This window comes from Euwallacea fornicatus, chromosome 2 (assembly GCF_040115645.1).
Source record: "Euwallacea fornicatus isolate EFF26 chromosome 2, ASM4011564v1, whole genome shotgun sequence".
Classification (NCBI taxonomy): Eukaryota; Metazoa; Arthropoda; class Insecta; order Coleoptera; family Curculionidae; genus Euwallacea; species Euwallacea fornicatus.
Genome location: NC_089542.1, coordinates 1,394,149 through 1,418,202, shown reverse-complemented (window position 1 = coordinate 1,418,202; position 24,054 = coordinate 1,394,149). Strand labels below are relative to the sequence as shown.

At 42.0% G+C, this 24,054-nt stretch overlaps 1 protein-coding gene across 2 annotated transcripts; it reads right to left on the bottom strand.

The window, feature by feature from the left end:
- Positions 1 to 5,136: 5,136 nt before the first annotated feature.
- Positions 5,137 to 7,916, bottom strand: LOC136346781 (G protein-activated inward rectifier potassium channel 4-like). 2 transcript variants are annotated; one of them, XM_066296221.1, is made up of 6 exons: positions 7,655 to 7,916; positions 6,252 to 6,547; positions 5,989 to 6,194; positions 5,688 to 5,938; positions 5,406 to 5,636; positions 5,137 to 5,352 (listed from the first exon to the last, which is right to left on the bottom strand). In XM_066296221.1, the coding sequence occupies exons 1-6, from the start codon at positions 7,804 to 7,806 to the stop codon at positions 5,142 to 5,144; spliced, it is 1,347 nt and encodes a 448-aa protein (XP_066152318.1). In that variant the 5' UTR covers positions 7,807 to 7,916; the 3' UTR covers positions 5,137 to 5,141. The 2 variants fall into 2 exon arrangements, with proteins under 2 accessions (XP_066152318.1, XP_066152325.1); XM_066296228.1 differs by having other exon boundaries at positions 5,992 to 6,194.
- Positions 7,917 to 24,054: the final 16,138 nt, after the last annotated feature.

Sequence of the window (24,054 nt, the reverse complement as noted above, 5' to 3'; positions counted from 1 at the left end):
CGGGAAAACCATAATTTGGAACAATCTGAAAATGGAGGGATATACCTAAGTCGTCGGGGGACACGCGGTTAAGTATTTTCAAGATGGCGGCACTTCCGGTGGCACCGGAAGTAGGTACTCGCTTATTTAAAATGGAACGCGATATATTTTATTGCATTTTTGAGCTCTACGATGAATTCTGAACACGTTTTTCACATGAAACGTTTTACGCTTATTCTTAACCGTTCTGGAGATATTTGCACTTAAACACGGAATTATTTAGATCACCCTGTAAGTTATTTCGCGAGTTTTACTGCATACACGGCTAAACTTGTGCTTTATTAGCAATTTATCAAAAAATTGCGGTGATATAACTTTCCCTTTTCACAATATCGCCAAATGAGTCAGTGACTGCAACTGTCAAATTTCATTTTAGGTGTAAATATCTCCAGAACGGTTAAGAATAAGCGTAGAACGTTTCATGTAAAAGGTGTTCGGAACACATCCTTAAGTCCAAAAATGCAATAAAAATGGGACGTTCCGTTTAAAATAAGCGAGTCGACACCTACTTCCGGTACAACCGGAAGTGCCGCCATCTTGAAAATCCTTTTACTGCGTGTCCCCCAACGACTTAGGTATATCCCCCCATTTTCAGATTTTTCCAAATTATGGTTTTCCCGCAATCCATCGAGGGACTTCCCGGAGGAGCACCCTGTATAAGCGATCGCACTGCACGTCGTCGGTTGTGAGAAATTGGATTACTAGGGAGCAGCGCAGCGAAGTAGCCCTTAAATTCTAATAAGAAGAGAAGAATTTGCTCAGGAACATTTGTCTTGATCACCTTCAAACTGAAGCACCGTTCTTTTCTCTGATGAAACTAAAGTTAATGTTTTCAACTCCGATGGGAAAAGCTATGTTCGTCGACTTCTGGGGTCTAGGTTTGATCCCAACCATCAAAAATCAACAGTGAAATATGGTGGTGGCAGCATAATGGTATGGGGATGCTTTTCTCGATCCGAAAAGCGAGGGAATTATGGATCGGTTTCAGTACAAAGCCATCCTTGAGAACTATTTGCTGCCATTTATTGATGAAGATATGCCTTTACTTTGACGTTTCCAGCTGGACAAGGCCACTAAACATTCATCCCGATTAGTAGAAAAATGGGCCGAACGACACTAACATCCCCGCGTTTGAGTGGCCGTCTCGGTCGCCGGATCTGAACCCGATTGAGCATCTCTGAAAAAACTTAAAACGAAAAATTCAAGACAGGAATGTGCCCAATCGGGATGAGTTGCGGAAAGTTCTGCAAAATGAATTGGTGAAGATTCATGTTTACGTTTGTGAAAGTTTAATCGACTCTATGCACCGCCGGTGTCAGGCTGTTAGCGTCCCGAAAAGATATGCCACAAAATATTAGTTTATATAAAGTTTTGCATTAATTGTGACGGACTTTACGGGGTATTCCATTCCTTTGTCCAGCATAATTTATTGTTTTTATTTTTTTTGTCGAAATTAATTAATTTGTTTTTGTTTATAATATCGTTAAATATACGCATGGGTTTTTGTATAATATCTTTATTTTTCAATAATCGACTATTTTGATATGAAGCTATGACGGATTTAAAATATTCCACACTTTTGTCCACAACTGTACGCACAAGTAGTGAAAATAATATTTGATACCGACAAGACGGTGTACCACCACACGATGTCGTGGCTGTCAAAGATTTTCCCCAGGAGGTGGGTCGACGGAGCAGGCGCAATGGAGCGGCCGTCGCGATCTCCGGATTTTACACCTTTCGATTTTTTCCTGTGCGGCGACTCGAACGGTTCCGTTTACGAAAGTAGACCACACAATTTAAATTATTTACGTCTTGGAATTCAAACAGAATGAGAATTAATAACAGAAGCAACACTGGATAATTGCATAAAAGAGTTCGAGGAACGATTAATTCCTTGCCTGGAGCCCAATTTCAACGTTTATTCTAGGAATTTCAATTTTGTTTGATGTAATAGTGAGTTACTTTATTTCCTATCTAATAAATTCATTTTTCAAGGAAACTGTAGCCCCATTTTAGTTTTGAGCACACCGGTTTGCCCCTTATTAAATTACTTTTCATTTGATATACTGCAATGGGTACCGTTCCGTTTGAAAATAAACAGCTGTAGGGACAGCTGGATAAGGGTGAAAAATTTGAACGTCAAAAATAATGCGAACGAGCATTTTTTAAAAATATCACGTTTGTATAAGTCATATACGGATTTCAACACTTTTTACGAGCTCTGTATATATTTCGCCCGTCTAGCAGGGCCTCGACGGCAGGCCATGATAGTGAGGAACCAGCACGCTGGCTAAAGCGTGTCGCGGTGACGTGGAACTTACTAAACATGTTCGAAATTTTAACTCACGCGAAGTGAGGTCGGGATAGTTCTCGGATGCGACTAAAACCGGGAATTGCGGTTTTCATTGTCCATCCCGTTGTTAAACAAAGAGCCGGTTCGGTCACATCAAAGGGCAACACAACAACGATTTTCATTATTTGACCATACGCTTTTAGGAGTGATGACGGCGAGCAACGTTCCAGTAGGTAGCTCTTAGAGGTGATTGAGGCGTGCGGATAACAAATTTAGAAGTCGACCACTGGCGATTTTACCTCACTATCACACACATTTATGGGCGATAATAGTTGAGGAATCACGCTCAATGCCTTTTACTCCAGCGTCGTACACCTGTACGGGCCGCGATGGTGAGGAGCTGTGATGAACCGAGTATATTTTCGTCCGGATTAAAATAAACACGAACGGAATATATTGTCGGTTCTCATCATTTATATCGGCCAGAAAGGTAATCTTAATGGGGAACGCGATTGATGGGGCAATGGGGAAATGTCTGATTAAACGAGATATTTTAATGGATTTATAATGATAAATATGCGCAGGGTTTTGACAGTAAATGAACCAATCACCTTATGGCCATTTCACATTTTAATACTCGTATTAAGGCGACGGCTATCGAGGAACTTATCTCTACCTATCCGTCATAAAATCAATAGATTCCTTCTCCGCATAAACACTTCACCTCGTTACCCACTTAATTCCAATCTGTCCCTTTTAGATAATGGACCAATTTGCTTTGAGAGTAATAAGATCTCAATCAAATTTGCATCTCCCGTCGAACAAACACTTCACTCGTATCAGGTGACCCTGCAGGAAAAAATGGACAAGAAATTCGATAAGATATTGAAACCCCAACGTAAATTGTGGAAATTTATTCGATTGGTCTTTTGCTTCCCGTCCAAAGCAAATAAATAAATATCGCCTCAACCGGAAACTTTTAGCGCGGAATTCCGGGGGTTTAGATTTATGGAGTCAGGAAACTCCGGTCTTTAACTTTGCTATGGATTTTATGTACAGCCAGAGAAATATATCGTCCATTTATACCTGGGAAGTGTCAAAACAGTGAAGGTATCCATAGGTTGGGACCAGGACAAATACCAGGCTTGATTGGAAAAGTAAAACTTTCCTGCGAAGTTCGTGATAAGTTTTTAGAACTTCAGATTTCGCCTAGCCAGAGTTTGCCAATATCCCTGGCACTCGATGGAAGATCCGAATGTTATTAATCTGATACTCAACTCTGCAAACTGTGTTGCTCTAGAGTTTTTGAAAAATTTTCTCAGCCCTTTAAAGTGTCCCCCTTCCCCCCCACTCTATCCTGTTCAGTACTCCCTCAGGAGTGTGTGACACTTTTTCAAATCATGAAATATCATATTTCCGGACCTCCTGATTAATTTTGTTCTGATGTCAACTCTCACGTTTATTCTTGCTTAAGTTTGTGATACTTTCTCAACTTTCCAAAATTCATCTTTTTAAAGTTTGTGAATAGTTTTCAACTCTCAGCGCCACTCTTTCTATCTCTCTTCCTCTTCCTCTTCCTCTTCCTCTTCCTCTTCCTCTTCCTCTTCATCTCCCTCTTCCTCTTCATCTCCCTCTTCCTCTCCCTCGTCCTCTTCCCCTTCCTCTTCTTCTTCCCTTCCCTCTCTCTTTCTCTCTTTCTCCCCCCCTTTCCCTCTCCCTCTTTCTTTCTGAAGTCCGTGACGCTATTTCAACTCGTCGTAATACAGGAACGTTTGTCCTAAGTTTATGGTACGTTCAAAAATTTTCTGTTTAAATTTCGTTTCTCCAAGGTTTATCAGTGTTTGCAGCTTTCATTGAATAATTTAAGGTTGCTCATGGTTTGCGATAATTCCTAATCCACTGCATAAGCGACAAATTTCAAATCTGCGTTACCACGGATTTAAGCGAGTTCGAAAGCTATTAATCACTCTTTGGAGTACAGTCTGTTTACTTTCGGAAACACCTCATTAATACCCTTAATCGAGGGAATTAAAACCGATAAAAAGCAATTTAAAAAATGATTCGCCGGAGCTTTTAATAAGATAAATTGCTGCAAATTTCCTTTTTTTTAATCCTTTAGGGTTAAATTAAAGAACGCAAAGTTTAATTATGTAGTTCTGCGTTTCGAATCGAAGATACCCCAGGGGGGTCATCAAGATAATTGGGAAAAATTATGCAGAGAAACGCGCAAATCTCTAAAAGTAATAAGTTTAAAAGCCCTCGGACTTTCGAGACCTATTTAAATCTCGGCCTTGTAAAAAGGGCCTTTTTTGCCCTACAAGGGCTCTTCATACATCTCCGATATCGCCTTCCTCCCCGATGTTATTACAAAATTACTCGTTTAGGGGTTATTTGCGCAAGACTAAATGGAAAGCAAACATTGCTTTATAACTTTGTTCATTAGAAATTCGTTTATTGTGTGTCTCAAGGACTGATTGGAAACAAGTTTTTACATCATCAAATTGTGATATGACGGTGATAAAATATTGCCTGTTAAAATAATTGTTTACGCCACAGCGGACTGTTTTATTTTACTGTAGATCTTGGTCTAAACGTATGCGAAGCGTTTCGAAATAGAGGAATAGTGGTGGGAAACTCTTAGTGATTTGCTCTCATGTCATAGTTGTAAAGAGAAACGTTAAATATCGAATTGTGTCCAAAATCGCTCTGCAAAACGTAGAGCAGAGAGCGCGAAGAGTCTCGAAAAGGCAAGAAAATTCTGAGATATTCGTTCTTCCCAAAAGCAACAAAAAAGCACTAAACTGCATTAACTCTTATATTTCGTAATATCATGAATGCTCTCCATGTGAAACAACTTGTAAAACACATCAGGAATCCTCTCCTCCTTGGTCTTCACGTCCACCACATGCCTCAACTGCTCATCCTCATCCTCCGGAATACTCTCCAACCTGATCTGATCTCTCGGTCCTTTCTGTTGAAAATTACCACCTCCATTCTTCTTAAAGTAGTTCGTCAACCTTCAGAAAAACACACATCAGCTTTAAGAGGAACATTTCTGGCCCCAACCAACCTCGACTGCAACTCTGTCAGTTTCCTGGCACTGCACAGAGGAGTGTCGAAAGGGATAACTTGTTTGAACTTCTTGTAATCCACGACATGGGTGTTTTGTACCTCATCATAGTCCACACAAGGCAGGAATCTGTGCCCCCACATTATGTCCGCGTTGCTATACGAAGTGCGGTTCTGGGACACTTGTCCTGTTATGGTGGAGCTGCCTTCAGCTACTGCCACTATCTCATATCTAAAATAACCTTGAAGGGAGCTTTGCTTGGTGGTAGTAAGCAACACTGACCTGGTATGGAGGAATTCTAAAGGGCGGAATTTCCAGAGAGGACTGCCCTCGTCTATCACGTGTTCAATCTCCAAGGGAAAAATGAGCAGACCATGAGGCTCTATCATCATCTCAACCATTTCGAAATCCTCATCCAGCTTGTCCTGCTCCTTGTCGATGTAGTACAAGGAGATGTGAGTACCGCACCAAATTTTCCTGGAAAAATCGTGGATTCGGAATATGAAACACATCTTTCCATCTCGCAGACACACCTAAAACGGTCTTATCACCAATATTACGAGTAAGTTAAAAACTGACTTACCACTGCACTTTTGCTGAAGATGGCTGAAGAATTGGTGAACGGTTTCGAGGTCTTCACGTAGACCACGCTCACCAACGCTCCCTGAACGAAGGTGTTAAAAATAGCCTGCAGCATTAGTAGCACCCAACCCCCCACGCAATGTTCTGTGGGGTATCTATAACCATAACCTATAGTGGTCATGGTTTCAATGCTCAGAAGGAGATAGCCTTCAAAATGTACTTAACATAAATCCATTTGATAAGGTGGTTCAAAGTGGGTCTCACCAGGAAAAGTTTTGGCGTTGACAATGCAAGACTGATTTCTGACAACGTCATCGAAGTCGCCGCTTACTTTAGCCAGAAACATCCAGAGGAAGCTGAAGAGGATGAAGCAGGCCAAGTTGACCAGGAATAGGGTGGTCAAGATCCATCTCCATTGAAGGGTGAGAAGGGTGTTGCCCAAATCTCGGAAATAGTAGAGACTCTTGTGGGGAAGTTTTTTGAGGAAGGTGTTGAGTCTGCCTGATTTTCGGACTATTCGGGCCAGGTAGCATTTCTTGGCAAAGCTGGATGTGTATCTCCTAGCAAATAGTTGATTTTCAACAAATTAGATTTAGGCAGATTAGAGAGAATTCGAGAAAAAAATTATAAAAAATTCTTTATTTGTGGGCATTTGGAGGTCGCCAGCGAATTTAATTCGGGATTTTTCACTGACTTCTCCAGAGATAGTGAAATTCGTCATACTTTTCAACTTTTCAAAATTCGTCTCTGTGAATCATTTTCGTGTTCAAATTTCACATTTTCAAAGTTGGTGGCAATACCTCACTCTCACTCTAAATCCCCGCACGTGCGGCGATATTTTGTCAACATTTCAGAATTTATCTCTAGAAATCTTACGAATGACGTCGATGTTCGGCAAACAGGTTCTCAACTCGTCTCATTCGTTCTCAATTCTGAACTTTATTCCCCGCTAAGTTTATGATAAATACTCAACACCGCATTATTCGCCTCTTTACACAATTTATGATGAAATTTTGGAGCTCACAATTTAATTGAGATTTCATATTTCCAAAATTCGAGCCAATTTCTAACTCTTATTGTTGGACTGTATTTCCCCTTAAGCTGCCGATATCATTTCGACTCTTCAAAATCGATCTCTCTAATTTATCTTTAATCTCTCTAGTTTATAAACAATTTCGGAACTCAGCGGCGATTGCAGATTTGATTTGAAGCACATTGTCAATCTTCCCCTTTTCGAAATTTTATCTCACTGCATATACAGTGTGAAATTCGCGATTTTCTGCATTGCTCCACTTAGAGGGTGCAAATTAGTAAATTCGACTGCGGCCAAACAGATATTAAAAGCCGAGCAGTTCTCTTTTTTCCAGAGCTTTCACCGAAATCAACGGATCGGAGCTCCAGTTTGGTAGGCTTAAAACTGCGTCATTTGGAAGATATAGGTTTGGGAATTTTGGTCTATGGAGAAAACTACGAAGTGGAGAAAATGGAGAATGGTCATGTGGATAACCGGAAAAATATCAGAATACTTGGAGCGCATGTGGAAGACATTTTGTTCGAAGAGAAACATTCTGTTTCGAACCTTCTAGAACAGAACTGAGATGCTCCGAACAGCTTCCTGTCGCGAAATCATTCAACAATTCGTGTGAAACTAAGCAACAAAGACGTACCTTTTTCTTCTTTGCCTCCTCAACACCAACAAAGGCTCGAGAGACTTGACCGTGTCAGTAGGATTCAACTCCTCCTCCCCCCCATCGCTATCACTAAACTCATCAAACTCAACATCGACATATTGGTCAGTATTCGCACTGTATTCCAACATTCTAAATTGCGAGATTCGTTCTCGTAGATACGCCTTATCTCGTCGGAAATATCTTATTTGCCTTTTATTACTCAACTGCTTAACCTTTGAGTCAACTGCACATTAGCGAACCTCCGTGACTATTGACTCAGGAGTTTTTATGACCGAAATCACTTGCGATCGCTCGGAGATAAGATATGTGTTTACAAGATTTCTAGGTAGGGATTTGAACGTGTGTACACACACATTCTGGGCTGGTGAGCGTTAAAATTGCCGAGGAGATGAATTGATCATCGCAAAATACAAGGAATCACTTGAAGCAGGGATGACGCGAAGGAGGGAAAGGGTACGGAATGAAGATGAAAAAAGTAGTTCATGAGTGATTGAAGAAGTGAATGAATAGATCGACGCGAGAGAGGGGGTCGCGAAAGGGGATGCCATAGAGGTTGCTGCTGATGCTCTTGGTATCGACGCCTTGGAACCTGAAAATTTTACCGCGGTCACTCCTCATAACGAAAAAACGGTGATTTCCACGTCTACGGCCGCGTCGGAACGAACCTGGAAAATTGAAAATTCGCAGATGCAGAAATCTAGCTTCGGGGCAATTTGAAAAACCGAAACGTTGGGAGATTTAAACTCCAATAGCCGCCACGGTTATAACTAGCTATATTTTTAACTAATTCTAACCTCTGCAGTATTCGCCGCTTCTTGAGATCCGAGATGAAGACATAATTAAATAAATAAGCAGCAGAGAGGGTATTAGTGTTAAAATGAAATTTTCGCTCCCCGGCTTGTTATTTCCTCACTCTTAAAGACTTCCCCTTTAAAAAAGAGCGGATTTGGCGTTGAGCGAGAGCACGAATTTAAATTGCGATAAACAATGGCCCAGTTTCTGCCGTTGTTCGGTGGGGCGATTTAGTCGAGGGTATTTTTTTCCTATGAGAGATGAAGACAATAATTCTAAGCAGTCAAACTCACAACTAAAATAATACTATTTGTCCAGAAAATTAAACTCCTAAAGCAGAATCGTCCAATTATCCTCCATCAAACCAACTTTCGCGATTGAGTTTCAAACGCAAATACCTCAGGATTAAACCTCGAGCCAAAAAGAAGAGCAATGGAAAGCGAGAGAGAGGCTCCTCACAATGTCACAAAAGAGCCGGTTTTCCGGTTTCCAGCTGCAGTTTCCCCCTTAATTAACTTACATTGGAGTTTCCCTGGACTGATGTAGCTGCTGCTGTCTATTTAAATTTATAATGGCAGAACTCAAGGTGAGAATTGCGGATATTTTCTAGTAGCGTGCCGATTAAACGCTTTAATAAGGATATATGGGCTTCGCAGTCGGTCGGTTTAATTAGCCAGACTTTAATATTCCTAATTGGAGTTTTAATTTAATCGAGCGAAGGGATAAGCGGGCGGGGATTAATCGATGCTCGCCTCGTTTTAGTTTGATTGGGTTGGCTAGATTGCCTTTTAAAACAGCGGTATTTGGTTCGATCTAAGTTAATTAATGGAAAAATATTGTTGATGACGGTCCATTTAAAAATTGGACGCCGCCACTGGAATTATCGCAAAGGGATCGAGGGGGGGGGGGGGGATTGTAACAATTGCGATTTATTCATAGAGGGCCGAAAGTCCCGCATAAATTCGTTAAAAATTGGGGCAAATATTTTTCATGGAAATGCCGGAGCACGGTTGTATTGGCGTAACAGACGTGCGTACAAAGTCGCTCGTGAAGCAGATAAGGGCACTTTCCCATTTTTTTCTTATGGGAGCCCACGTATAATGCGACGCTTTTGAGTCGTTCGAGAAATTTCGGGCATATTTCATGTAACGTGCCCACGGCTAAATTCGACATTTTTCGAAAAAAAATTAACAAAAAAAAACAATGGAACTATTAATACTCAAAAAATAACAATAAAAACTGCTATAATCCAATCTATTAAAAGTTCGGTTAGCGTCGTGCTGCCCCGACCCTAACCCGAACTAACCTGAGAGTGGGCAAGCCACAGTTAGCATTCGCCCAGAACTTTTTTTCATCATTCCAGGAGGTCTTTGTTGAGCTCCTTGCGTAATTCTATTTGACTTTTGTTCTTCCATATTTTTGGGTTTACGTAAATGCCCTCTATGTTCCAGACAACCCCATGAAAGCGCTCAATGGGGGTGAGGTCAGGCGATCTAGCAGGGCACCCTAATTGCCATATTGCCCAGTCATTTTTACTCGGTGCGCAACTAAGCTTCCGGGCCTCACACATGGATGGCGCTAACGACACGCGTAAACGACATAATGGCGGAAACTGCGTTTTGCTCATGGCTTGAGCAGTTCTCAAGAATAACCGGTGGTAACGCCAACACATAACGCAACGCACATATCTCTTTGCTAAGAACGGAAGCGTCGAGTTTCCTGCCGAATAAACGGCATTTGCGGGAAATCCTTCTTTTCCGCTTTAATTCCAAAAAAAAAAAACTGCAGCGAAGCACGTCATTTCCTCGAGGAGATCGACGCCGAATGTGCACCGTCGAAAGCCACCTGCGAAGACTGGTTTAAACGGTTCAAAAGTGGCGGTTTTAACACCGACGGCGCGAAGCGCTCCGGAAGACCGAAAATAATTGGAGATGCCAATCTGCAAGAGTTACTGGACGAGGATGATACGCAAACACAAGACCAACTTGCGGAGGCATTACACGTGCCTCGCCGAGGTATTTTCAGACTAAACCTCTGTATGCGACCATGTATGTAAACCATGCTATGGGAAAATTCCGAAAGAAGGAAAAGAGGTGCCGCATGAGCTGACTGAGAGACAGATGGAGAGTCGAAGAGGGGCCGCTTCGGAAAGAAGACAATACTCTGCGTTTGGTGGGACCGGAAAGGAATCGTGAGTTGCTTAAACGGGGCGAAACTGTCAATGGGGGTTACTACCGTCAAAAACTTATCAATCTGAACCGTGCTTTGCTCGAAAAACGGCCAGAATGGAACACGAGGCGCGAGCGAGTGAACGAACACTCCATGCCATCGCACCTCCATCGTCCGGGACACCATCAAAACGCTGGAATGGCATCTGCTGCCGCACCCGCCCCGTTCGCAAGATCTTTTTTTTTTATAGAGGTGGGAAAACCTTCTGAAGGTACCCGCTCTGATGGACTGGCGACCGGGTTATGTGGAATTCACCTCCTGAAGGGAGGCGCCTACCAACCAAAAACCGACCTCTCTTCATCGTTGTTCCCCTCCGGAACCGCCTCAAGGCGTTACTTCAGGGACGTTCGCCAGACCTGGCCCCTTCCGGCCGAAGGTACGTGGTTCGGCAGGGCTACACTTGGCCAATTTCGAAGAAGTGTAAAATTGGTTGGATGAATGGTTTTCGGTCGAAAGGCGCGTGGTTTTATCGTCACCGCATTCATGCACTACCAGAAAAACGGCAAAAATGTGTAGGTAGACAGGGACCCATACTTCAAATGAACCATTTGAAGTATTTCTCTTGAAATTTTCCATTTTCGTCATCGATCAAACGAACCCGGAAACTCAGTTGCGCATCTAGTGTAACTGGCGAGTTTCGACACAGGTGCGTTATGTGAAACAGGTTCAGAAATTTTCAAGGAGCTCAGAAATTTCTTAATGCGCATGAGGTTACACAAGAAAAAAATTGAAAAGGGGATTCATGTAGTACACGGAGAGCTTTATGTACGAACCTCTTACGCCAAAAAATCCACAAGAAAAAACAATATTACGAACGCTAAACGAATTTAATATTACGAAAAATATTTCCTTCAATTTTCAACGAATTTGTTGGGAACTTTTGATCCTCTATGTATATCGCGTCAACGTTAAATGGCGTACGTGTCTGCTTTTCAAATTACCTACGGTTTTTTTGAAGTTTATGAAACTTTCAGGTGGGGAAAATCGAGATAAAAATTGGTATCGCGCCTGGACCTGCAGGAAAATTTATATACTGTACAAAGTTTAGTTTCCTCCAGTACAAAAGCTGTGTGTTCTGGTAATATTTTTTTCCGGAAAACTAACACAGACGGCAAAGTAACAACGAGCAGCTCAACGAAATAGAAGCGACGTTTACGCGAGAAAAAGCGAAAAAGTCAAGAACTACAACCGCTCAAACTTCCACAACCTCTCACTAACACCTTCAGCAAACTTTTCGACCGCACCCACCGCAAATCGATTTGTGACGTAAAAAACTTAAATTTTTTCTCCAACTTTAACACCTCCGTTTCCAGATGCATCACGTTCATCGTCTGTTCCTTCCGAACAAGTCAAATGGCCGCAAATTTCATAACGGTTTTCGCTGATCAGCCTCATTACTTCTCACACTCATCTATCATCTCACCGAACCTTTTTGGATCGCCCATTGCCACGTTACAGAAGTGATGACAATAAAGAGATTACGCTCTCACTGCAGTGGTCTCATTGAGACCGGAGTTAAAATTTATTTGCAATTAAAATTCAAAGGGAACCGAACCGAAGATGACCCTACCTCGTTATTCTTTGCACAGCTGATTGATTATCCGACCCCTCGAAACCAGTTGGACGGACACTGGAATAAATTGTATCCAGATTCTTTTATTCGGAATTACGGCAGTTAAGCGTTAAAGTGCATTGGCGTAGGGTCTCGTTCCCAAGCAACCGAATTTTTTCAATTTTTCGGACCGCTAAGTCTCTGGCAGTTTTGTTTTGTTTTTTTTTTTTGACGACTGCACCGCTGGCCTGGAGCTTCTAACAATTTTCGAACTCTTTCGAAAAATCCACGATCCGCATTCATAAATCCATTCAAAAAGTTCGTGTGCGGCTCGCGGAAAATCAGGGACGTGCCGGTCGAAATCAGAAAAAGGCGGAAGTAAATCGGAGGAAAGTCCTCCGCGCTTGAACGAAGCTCAGGGGCGTACCGGTCGTTGTCGGAAATTTGAAAAATATCACATTGTTCAAGCTGCAAGAGCAATCCGTGACGGTACAAATTTTCTACCCCGAGCCTCTCTGGCCATTATCGCCGGCTTTCGCCGATTTTTAACCCTGTTCCTTGTCGCCTGACGACCCTGATGGCTCCGAAATTGATTTATGCCACTTGAAAGGTTTTCACTGGTAGGTCTTTAAAAATTAATGGGTTCGGCTCGGCATAATGTAAACCGGCCCCAGGGCCAGAACGCAACATAAACCAGAATTTCCACATCATTTTAAGCTTCCGTTCCAAGTATTTGCGACCAAATACTTGGAACAAAATCAAATATCGCCACTTTCCTGCTCATTTCCATTAAAACCGGAAATTAGGGCCTCCAAATATCCTCCGGGGCGAATTCCTGAATCGTCGATTCTGCGGGTTAATGTCGGAACACCCCTGACAGTAATTAATGGTAATCGGAGGGTTGAAAAACTCCAACTTCACGTGTTTATTTTTGCCCTCTCCACCTTTTTTTAATTATCAAGATGTATTATCGGAAACTCTCTGGAAAACTTTCCCGGTAAAGATAATTAATGTTGGCTGCGGAAAGATTAATGTCGCGGCGCGAAACGACGTGTGTATCATACTCGATAAAATTGTGACGAATGAATGTTTTTTCGCAGTTTCGGCGAACATAAAAATCTCTTTGTCCGGCACAATATCGAGCCTTGCATGCATAATTCGCCGCACATGCGACCGTTTTATTATATTTGACACGGATTAAAACAATAATTCTTTTTCGGCCTCATATGTTCGCACGAACATGAAAGCTGTCCCTGTTGAAGAGTGCCGTTTTGCGTTAATTTGAGCACTGAAAAACAGTAGGTTACCCCTCTAACTCTGAACTTTAACTATAAGGTAATAAATCAAGATTCAAATCCTATTCAAACGTTTCCAATAAGAGCAAGTTCTTCGGAACTCGGACGGAATTGGGTCTAAGTTTTGAACTTTTAAATTATGTCCGCGTATTCCAGAGGAGCAGTTTTGTTCTTTCAGACGGGATAATTGTCATCTTGAGTAAAATAAAATTTAAATTATTAGATCAGATTAGCTCCGACGGTAGGTGAATCATTGCATTAGCAGCAATTTTTTCTTTATACATACAGGGTGTCCGTTTTCCGAGCACGACCATGGGGATCTCGGTTATTTGAAGTGGCACGAGGTCGGTTAAATTAGGGCAAAGTCGCGCGTTTTGCAGCTTTGCAAGGTGCCGTTTGAAGAATTAGAAAAGTCCCATCGCTTCCGGAAGCATCCAGGAAAATGCGAAATTTCGAGAAAACGATTTTATTTTCTTCTCGCATCTTAACACGTGACACATCACCGCAATCGCGGATAAAAGCCGAATCCAAAAATGCGAAAATCCAAGATGGCGCCCATAAGAAAAAGTGACATTGATGATGGTTCCGGAAAATCGAAACGTCGGATTTCATATTTGACACGGTCACGCTGTCGAGGAGAAAAAGCGACTACGAAAATGTGCCAGCCATTTTCAATTGTCTCTTTAAATGAGTCCGGAAAAAAATAAAAGCCTCGTCGAAACTTCGTATTTTCCCGGATACTTCCGGAAGTAATGGAAATTTCATAATTCTCCAAACGGCATCTTGCAAAGCTCGGAAATGCGCGACTTTGCCCTAATTTAACCGACCTCGTATCTCTTCAAATAACCGAGATCCCCATGGTTGCGCTCGGAAAACGGACACCCCGTATACAGGGAGTTTGGTTTACCGATACACACCCGAAAGGGGGTGATAGGTAAGATGATTGTGAACGTATTTGACCATATATACCATTATTCGAAGTGTCACGCGTTACTTTAAATTAATTAAATTAATTAATTCACATTTACTTATAACTAATTATTATTCTCAGAATGGAAACCACCGTTTCCGATACAACGCCGACATCTTCGTCTCATCTCTGTGGTTGTTACCCCCAGCCTCATTTCAGCCTTCGTTAGTTTTGCTGCATCCCGTTAATTCTTTGAACGAGATGGTCTGGATCATGAATTTCCTCATTGTACACCAGTTCCCTCATTCGTCCCCAGATATGATGGTCAACTGGGGTGAGATCTGGAGATCTGGCAGGCCATAATATCCATCTTTCGGGAAATTGATTGTTTAAAAACTCTCTTATTCTCCTCTGATAGTGGGCCGGACGTCCGTCGTTTCGAAATGTGATTTTCGCTCTTGCATCTAAAGGCGCTTCGTCCAAAATATCTGGTAGATTATTTCTTAAAAATTCTAAATAATTCGATATCGACAAAATTCGTGTTCGAGTTTATGCGAAAGCCGTTAGTCACGACAAATGTTCTACTAAATTTTTATTGTAACTTACACGGGAGCAAACAGCGAATTTGGTAAAATTCGGAAAAATGGCGATATCTGGAAATGGGCGACGCTTCGAATGACAGTATGTATGGTCAAATGCGTTCGCGATCACTTTACCACACCACCCTCTTTCGGATGTGTATCGGTGAACCAAACGCCCTGTACATGCACGGGTGGCGCGAAAAGGGAGAGGCAGGTTGACACATCAGATAAGGGTGGATGTTCTTTCTCGGAAATAACGAAATTAAGGTCAGCAGATAAATAATCTTCGCTCGGACCGACATTAAAAGGTTCGAGGATTTGCGTTTTAAAGCATTTTTTCCGTCGAAAGGAAAAACGGCTTGAACGATAAATAGCCGAGTCGTCGGGGATTCCGGGGGAATATTTCAGCGAAGAATGAATCGTCCCTAATATTTCCTTTTCCGGATTGGTATAATGACAAATTACCGATTACGCCGAGGCAATTTCGGAATTTTCTCTGGGTTGTTTGAGATTGCTGCTGTCGCTTTCGACGAGCAAATATGAATTACAACACGAATTCGCTCGGAGCTTTCCATGCGTTCCTGTGAGGTAGAAATCACGTCGACGTAACACGTTATTTGTTAATAATCGCATGTAAGTCTCCGGGACAGACCCAGGCGGCTAACTGCACGAAATGAAAAAGCGGCCGACCATTTATTATTTATTGAGGCGAACGCGAAATAAATTTTCTTGACCACCCCCCCTCCCCCCCCTTCCCCCCTTCTCCCCTCTCCCGGGTTTCCAAGCAACCACCGGCAAAGGCATCCGCCGCAGCTGAAGCTGTTCTTTCGCTTAAACGGCTACTAATGTAAACCAATTCCCTCAGTGTAAAAACTCCGTTTGTCCGTGTTAAAAATAATTTTTTTAATTCACATAATGACCCTCCAAAATACTTTCCGTTCGTTGTTGAGGGCGAAATTAGGGGCGCTATTAAAAATATTTTCCCTTTTGAGGCTCTTAACTAATTTCCGTGGTTACCGGGGGATATAATTGAATTTCGCATATTCCCGAGAAAAATAATTTCATTTTATGCTTTTTTGATGTACGAATAAAAATTTAATGCGATATTTTCAGTACATCGAAGAGGGCCATTTAGGGAGCCTTCAGAGTTACCATCAAAAGTTAGTTTCAAGTCTTCAGGAGGTTGCCAAAAGTCTTATTAAAATTACTTGGCAAGGGCTCCTATGTCTGCTCTATAACCGGTATCGATGTACATTGGCGGAGAGGTGTCTTTCCTTAGACACCTAATTTTCGTAATTTTTTAAACTTCCAGTTGCCGACGATTGTCGTTAAACCGACCTTAATGATATACAGGGTGTTCGGCTCACCAATACGCCCCCGAAAAAGGGTGGTAGGTAACATGATTTTGAACGTATCTGACCATACATACTATGCAGGTTTTCACTTCGTTAATCTAGGGTATAATTCAAAGCTGTGATTATGAGGGTGGACGCGGCTTTTGTCTTCACTTTGAAATCGAATCGCATATCGGCAGGAATCGGAGTTGGAATAGAATAGGAGTTCCCCGTATTCGGGTGAGTCTTAAACACCAAACCCTCTGGCGGCGCACCATGGGCATACCCTGATTGGGAGTACCATCGAGACTGCCCGTCGCCTTGGATGGTGGCGCTGAAGCTGATGACAAGTCCTTCGTCGGCGGCATAAGGGCCGATAGAGTCTTCCGCGAGAAACTCCCATGCCGACAAAGTGACTCGGTGGGAATTCTCACGCACCAACCGAAGTCTATCATGGGCGTGCCAAAGGGGTACATCGTCTCCTTAACAATAACTTAACCCAAGCTCTATTTACAATCTACCACCTTTCCGACGGAGTCTCGACCTGAACAAAATATACAATGCAATACAATTACAAACCATGTACATGGTGGTTGACTTGACTACTGGATCCTACGTACACCCATATCGAAACTTCGTCAGTTTTCCGAATTTTACCAAATACGCTGTTTACTTCCATAGAAGCTCCAATAAACATTTAGTGGAACGTTTGATCCGACTCCATCTTCCTTCGTATGACCTCTTAAATGGAATTCATCGAAATCGATCATGTAATGGGATCTACATAGGGGAAAAAATTGTTGCCCTTTGAAATTCCAAAAATAAATTTCTTTAATATCAAACCTCGACTTTGTAAGGGAATGGAAAGAGAGGCGTAAATGGAAGAGTCGTTCAAATGTCTTTAAAAACTTCGTCGACCATTGCCCTTTTCAATGACTCATTGCAAGACGCAGACTTAATGTTGCATCAGCTGCCGAAGAAAAAAAATGCAGAAAAACCTCGTGCGGCAATTATACACAGTGAATAAAAATGTTCATAAGTAACTGTTACCGTTGCAATAACTATATTATTTGCTTAGGATGCGTTATCATGCTCGAAGTACGACCCACTGTTTCCCACAGAACCTCGACGTCCTCGTCGCATCTCCGTGATTACCACTCGCAGCCCCTTTTCAGCCTTCGTTACTTCTGCTACCCCATTAAATTTTTGGACGAGATGGTCTCGATCACGAAATGTATATCAGTTCCTTCAGTCGTCCCGAGATCCCAGATGTGATAGTTGACTGGGGTCAGATCCGGAGATCTGGCAGGCCCATAATATCGGTCCGTTCCACCCTATCGACCTTTCAGGAAATTGATTGTTTAAAAACTGCCTTATTGTTTTCCGATAGCAGGTGGGACATTCATCATTTTGAAATATGTTTTCCGCTCTTACATCAAGTTTATACGAAAAAAGATAGAGTCGGATCAAACGTTCCACTAAACTTTTATTGTAACTTACGTGGAAGTAAGCAGCGAATTTGGTAAAGTTGGGAAAAATGATGATGTCTCGTAAATGCGAGACACTTTACGTAATACAACGTGTGGTCGAATGCGTTTGAAATTGCGTTATCTGGCACCATCTTTCGGATGTGCACCGGCGGACCGAACACCCCGGATAACGAGGGCAAGCGGCAATCGCAGTTGACGACGAGCGGAGCTTCAATGCGAAATCAAAAAGAACTCAACGTGTCATCGGGCACAAACTCAAAATTCAAAAAAACCTGCTGCAACGTTGCCGGGTCCTAAGCGCCCGCGTCAAATCGTCAGACGCCAGTCGTTGCGGCGCTGTTCGTTTAACTGCAATCGGCGTGCGGCAAAGTATGCCGCACTGATTCAATAAATAAATGCTACTTCATTTCTTTCTGGGCGCAATTAATTTCAACCAGTTGAGAAACTTAAATTCAATTCCTCGCAATATAAATCCCTCCTGAACGTTTCTGCATCTTAACCTGGACAAATTGGAGAACTTCATCAAACTTTTCAGAATTCGACGATAAATCCCTGTCGACCCAACTTTCCCCCCAAACTACATCATTTAATATTCAAACGGTAAGTTGTACGTACCTACTTCAAAAGCGCCATTGTTTGACTAATTGTAATCAGTCTTCGAATGTAATTCGTTTTAATTTATTATCATTTCTAAAGTTGAAGCGGCTCTTCATTATGCAGAATTTACATTTTAATTAAAACAATAAAGTTCGTATAATTTTTGATGCGAAAACCCCTACAAAAGTGGAGGGGGGAAGTTTAAAGTGCCGGTTACGGTTCGGTATTCATAATCGATTTCGGTGGTTATCAGAATATAAAATTTTCCGGTGAAAGTTAGCCGGGTGTATGGGAAGTTAAGGGGGGGGGAGGGTGATTAGATGCTTTGGATAATTTAACGCTCGTGTCGATACCAGGTTAGGGGCAATCACAGCGGAAGTTTGGAAATGTTGCCCCACCTCGGGCCTTGAAATATTCTAAACATTTATCCAATTTAATATGTAGTGTTAGTCATTCACGGTAGTTCGAAATTTTATCGGGAACATATTCTTGGCATGTGGTTTCACCCACAGCTGCTGAGGATATTATCAAAGGCGGTAGCGAATGAAGTTATCTTCAGTGCCTCTCCACGTTGACTGAAACGTTAACTCAAGAGTTTAGTATATTTATCGGTGCACGTGGAGCGTGATCAGACTGGAAGCACACGCTTTTAGTTTGAATTAAGAGCAGCGACTTCTTCTTTCCAGGTAAAGTTCTTGTTTGAGTCTCCGCATGGCCTCTCTCGTAACTCGAAACTCGGCTAGTACATCACCGGTTTCAACCCAAAAGAGATTTAAAGTTTTGAGCTTTCTTACGGGACAAGCTCAGTTTCAATCAATTTTAAAGCGAATTTCTTGAATATTTAATAATCATTAAAAATGTTATTTTTCATTTGATCAAATATAAATTAGCGTCGATCGGGAATCGACGTTGAAAATTGGTAACGTTGAATGGCGACACTAGAAATCCACCTGGTGCGCCGCTGGCGCGGGCCGAAAGGGGTTCCGGTTTTATGGAGGTCCCTTTGAGCTTTAAATAAGAGTCAGGCAAGGGCGGAGGCACGTCTTGAACTTCTGAAGAGTGATTTAAAGTTTAGTACACCGAACAGCCCCAATTTCAAAATTCAACAAACACATCATAGGTTTAAATAACGAGGATATTTCAGCGTGAGGAAATTTAAAAAATGGAAATCCATTTGATGCGCTCCTGGTTTGAATCCGAAAGAAGTTAATGATTTTGGTGTTTAGAGACACTTTTATCTGCGAACGACTAGCGTTTCAGTCGGGAGAGGGGTGATCTCTTCTTCGCATACTGTTCGATTTCGACTGGACGAATCGGACGTTTAGAATCTCTACCAGCACGTCACTGGCTCGAGCGAAAATGAATAAAGAAATTCTGGTTTGATATGGGGCATTTTCAGCTACACATGCAAACACAGGGTGATTCTCAAACCGTGGTATGGTTTTTTGTCCCTATCGTGCCTCAATGCGCCGACATAGAGGGGATCACTTAGTAGCTGCGCATTTGTAGCATCTTTTAAATCAGAGAGCGGCATCGTTGTTCCAATTGTTTCACAATTTAAAATCGGCCACTGTTTCTGGACCACTCTGTGTGTTCCACGGCGAGCGGCACAGACATTTCTTAGTTAGTCCAAAGAATTTTTTCCCCGAACTTCAATCGGCCCAATAAGGGCTGAATATTCCGGGACACTTCTCAGTCGCATTACTTGCCAAGGAAACAAACACGTAAAACGAACTTTCCTCCGGGGACTCTCTTAATTAGAATTAGTCAACGCTCTTGACAATGGGGCCAAATTCGCCCATAAGCGTTAATCAAGCACTCGATATTAATTTAAACTTGAAGCCAGTGAGTCTCGCCTTATATTTTATTTAGGTAAAAGCCAAACCGCTCCAAAATAATGAATTAACAGCCATAACCGCCCCTCGCTGTTAATTATTATGCATCAATCAGGATCCTTTTAATTGCGACGCTTCCATCTCCGGTTTTAATTAAAAAGTCCTAATTTTTCAATGCTGAAAAACTGGACCCGATGGACCATTATTGTGAGATAAAACTAAGGTGTAAACTGTGTGTACAAAGCGGTATGAGAAGCTGCCAGTTAAGTAAATATTCAGAGGTGTATACACAAGGAGTTGTGGGATATTTGTTTGCTGCTTCCTCCCGCAAATAAAAGGGACTTTTGTTTAAGTTCATATGCAATCTAGGCAGGAAAACGGACTTGGAGTTTAGCGGGAGTTAGAAAAAAAAATTGTTCCGCAACTTTACATGAGGATAAATAAATTGTAAAGTTTAATCAAACGCATCAAGCTCATTTGTGTGTCGTTTTGATGAGTCGCTACAAACTTCCTCAAAACTATGTGCGGAATGAAAAGTTTCGGATGCGGGGATTTAGTTGAAGCTAAACTGTGGCTTTAGAAAGCTTTGTGATATGCATATTTGAATTAAAAAATTACATGGTTTGCGGGGTTCGAGTTTCTCTCCTTCCAATTAGGCTTACGAGCACTTTTGATGTAATGCGATTTTGCCAAGTAAAACAGGCCGACTGCGCAATTCGCGCCTATTACTTACCCCGGACCCACCACGAGAATCTGTTTGAAAACTCCCGTCCCGCGTCGATCTATTAGGTTACCGGCGAACATGTGTCCCAACGGGCACATTAATAGACACCTTTCGGCGAATCATTTCATAGCTCAGTTAAGGACGCAGCGTTTTCCCTCGATGTTGTCGCCAATTTGCCAAAAACGTAATGTCCCGGTTCTGAGTAATGCGGTTAGCTAAGTGCAGGCCAAGTGAAACATTTCTGAAGAGGGTCCTCCAAGTCGAAACGTCGCAGTCCTTTTCCTCACCCTGTCGCTCACCGCGGTTCCTCCACAATGTTGCCGACGTGACACACGTGACGCACGTAACAAAAGACGTGCACGAACTCGATAAATATTGTACAGAACGGGCAAAATAATCTCATAAACAAATAGAAAGCCACAACTCAGTGCACATCAAACAATCGCCAAAACAGTAAATCCGGATCTCTCCACCCCATAACTCATAATCACGTTTGCTCACATAATAGCGGGCCTAAGTGAGGTATTTTATTCGAGGGGAAGTTATTTGTGGACGTCAGCGATCGTGCAGAGCGGCGCAGATTTGCATGAATTTATCATGCCAGGAAACTGGATCTGAGAGAATGAAATTGTTCCAGATGTCGGATGCTCTCGCTCGTTCTATGCTATTAATCCGGCTGTGTGCCGCATGCGAGGCTATATGGAGGTATTTGATTAGTGTAATGGCATGTTGGGGATTTGGCAGAGACCTTATTTGGAGCGGAAAGTGGCGAAAGAGTTTTGAGGGCAGTACCAGATAATTGAAAACAAAAGTGCGAAAGAGATGGATAGAGACGAAATAGTTTTTGTCCCGTGGAACTTGGGTCAAATTCGAAGGGCCATCGCATTCAAAAGTGCTATCATCGACGAAAATTGCTGAATGTGTCTGCGCAGTATTTGCAGGACCTCAATAGATTGACCTAATATATTCCCGTAGGGAAGAGCGTGCTTAGGTGCGCAGATCGGCCGGAAAGCAAATTTCCGACCAAGTGGGTCTGTGACCAGAAGGAAACTTTCTAGATCCTCCCGTGGCGGCCAAATCACACGCGTGACGTCCGTTAGCTTGAAGGTGCTTTTAGACCTCAAATTGATGTACTACCTAAAGGTCAACCCGCAGCATCACAAAAGTTACGTAATTTCCATTCAATCGCCATTATTTCAAACGTGTACACCTTGTCTAAAACGCTTGTATGTGCGTGCAGAATTATGGACCATAATTTGCACTTTCAATTAATGCAGTACGCCGAGGCATGCAGATTTGTTTGCGTTAAAAAATATCCCTTTGACCAGTTTTCCATTATCAATGCGAGCCCTTTCCATTATTGCCAATTCTTTTTTTTAGCATTTTCAAATGGAAAAATTTCCATGTCTGCATTGTAATATTCCTGCAACGTTATGAAAATAACAGTTCATTGGGTTATTGTGAAGTTTTCGGGGCAAACAAAGGAATTTTCCAATTCTGAGCACTGCACCACTGAAACCTGTTTTCGTAGGGCCATCGACAGGAAGATAATAATTTCCAGTTTGAATAACGATCCATAGTGGAATTGCCAGTAAATAAACTGGCCCATAAAACACTCATAAACCTGATGGGTTCCTGGCTCGCTGACAGTAAACGGTGGTCGTAAACTTTGGAAGGAAGATGAAATTTTCATAATAAATTCTCATAACTACCTCCTTATTGGGTGCTCAATATTTTGAAAAACCCGTAAACAATGTTACTTCGTCCATGAATTTTTAATAAGAAAATATAAAAACTCGCTTTGCTCCTTTTAAGCAGATCATAATGGAGCTGTAAAAGTCGATGAGGTTTTAATTAAATTCATGAATTTAAATAGGCCATAAGGTTTTTAAGGGTGGGATTTATGCGGAGTAAAGCAACTGAATCGGGCAGGTTTTGAATGGAATAATAAAGCGAGTGGAGGTCTGGTAAGAGTTTGTCGGATTTATAAGTGAATAAAAGATGTTCTGTGCACGGTTATAAAAAATAACTGTGATTTTTCATTGTAATTCGGCTATTTTACCGGGACTGAGCGGAACGTCCAGAATAACGGACAGATGAAGATCAGGTTTTACTGAAATAAAGGGGGAAAATCCGTAAACTCTTGCAGCAAAAATAATAATAAAAGTGTTTTCCGTCAGTAGGAATTGAATGGAATTGTACAATGTAGCCAATTTCTGGAGCACAACCGTCGTTTCGGATTTCCAGTTTTTTCCCAGTTTGCTTTTTCGACACAAAGATCTCTTCCGAATTACAAATCGACCGGGACAAGTATTGGAAATTACAACATATTACTCGCAATATGTGTCTATGTATAGAGAACCTTTCGGCGTGTAAGTTCTGAAATTTTCAGTTAAATTGAGACACTTTAGCGGGAGCCGCACCGCCTCGAATTTGAATCACCTCACTCTTATGAATTTCAACAATTTTAAATCCATTTTCAATAAAATGCCACTTGAAAACTGAACATCCAATGGAAATATCGCGAAGTATAAAATCCGATGTCTCGAGATGAATACTGATGCTCTAAAGGGAAGTGTAGTGTCTCGCATTTAACTACGCAAATTTTTCTCAATTTTCCCAATTTGAAAGGCGTTTTATAGCCAGTAGACACGCTCTGAGTGGGGCTCCGACCTCACAAACTCGAGCACCTCGGTTCTCTTCGATTTTCTGGACCATTCAGAGGCAGTACTAATAGGCAAGGGGCATCAACTGCTGCTGTTGCAACTTCATCAAAGAGCATCTAAAAATGTTCTCGTTTAATGCACGTAAACACAGCACTAAAAGAGAGTATATTAATGGATCTCATGCTGATTGCACGCACTTGTTTTCGTAACGAAACTAATTGTGATATATGAGATTTAAAAATCCGGGCTTTGTAGCCTCACTAGACTTCTCCCGGTTCCATTTTTCTCTTGCTCACTGACCCTAAAATAACTAATGAGGTACCAACTGAAGCGACAAATGGCAGATTACAATCGACGTCATTAATCCATTT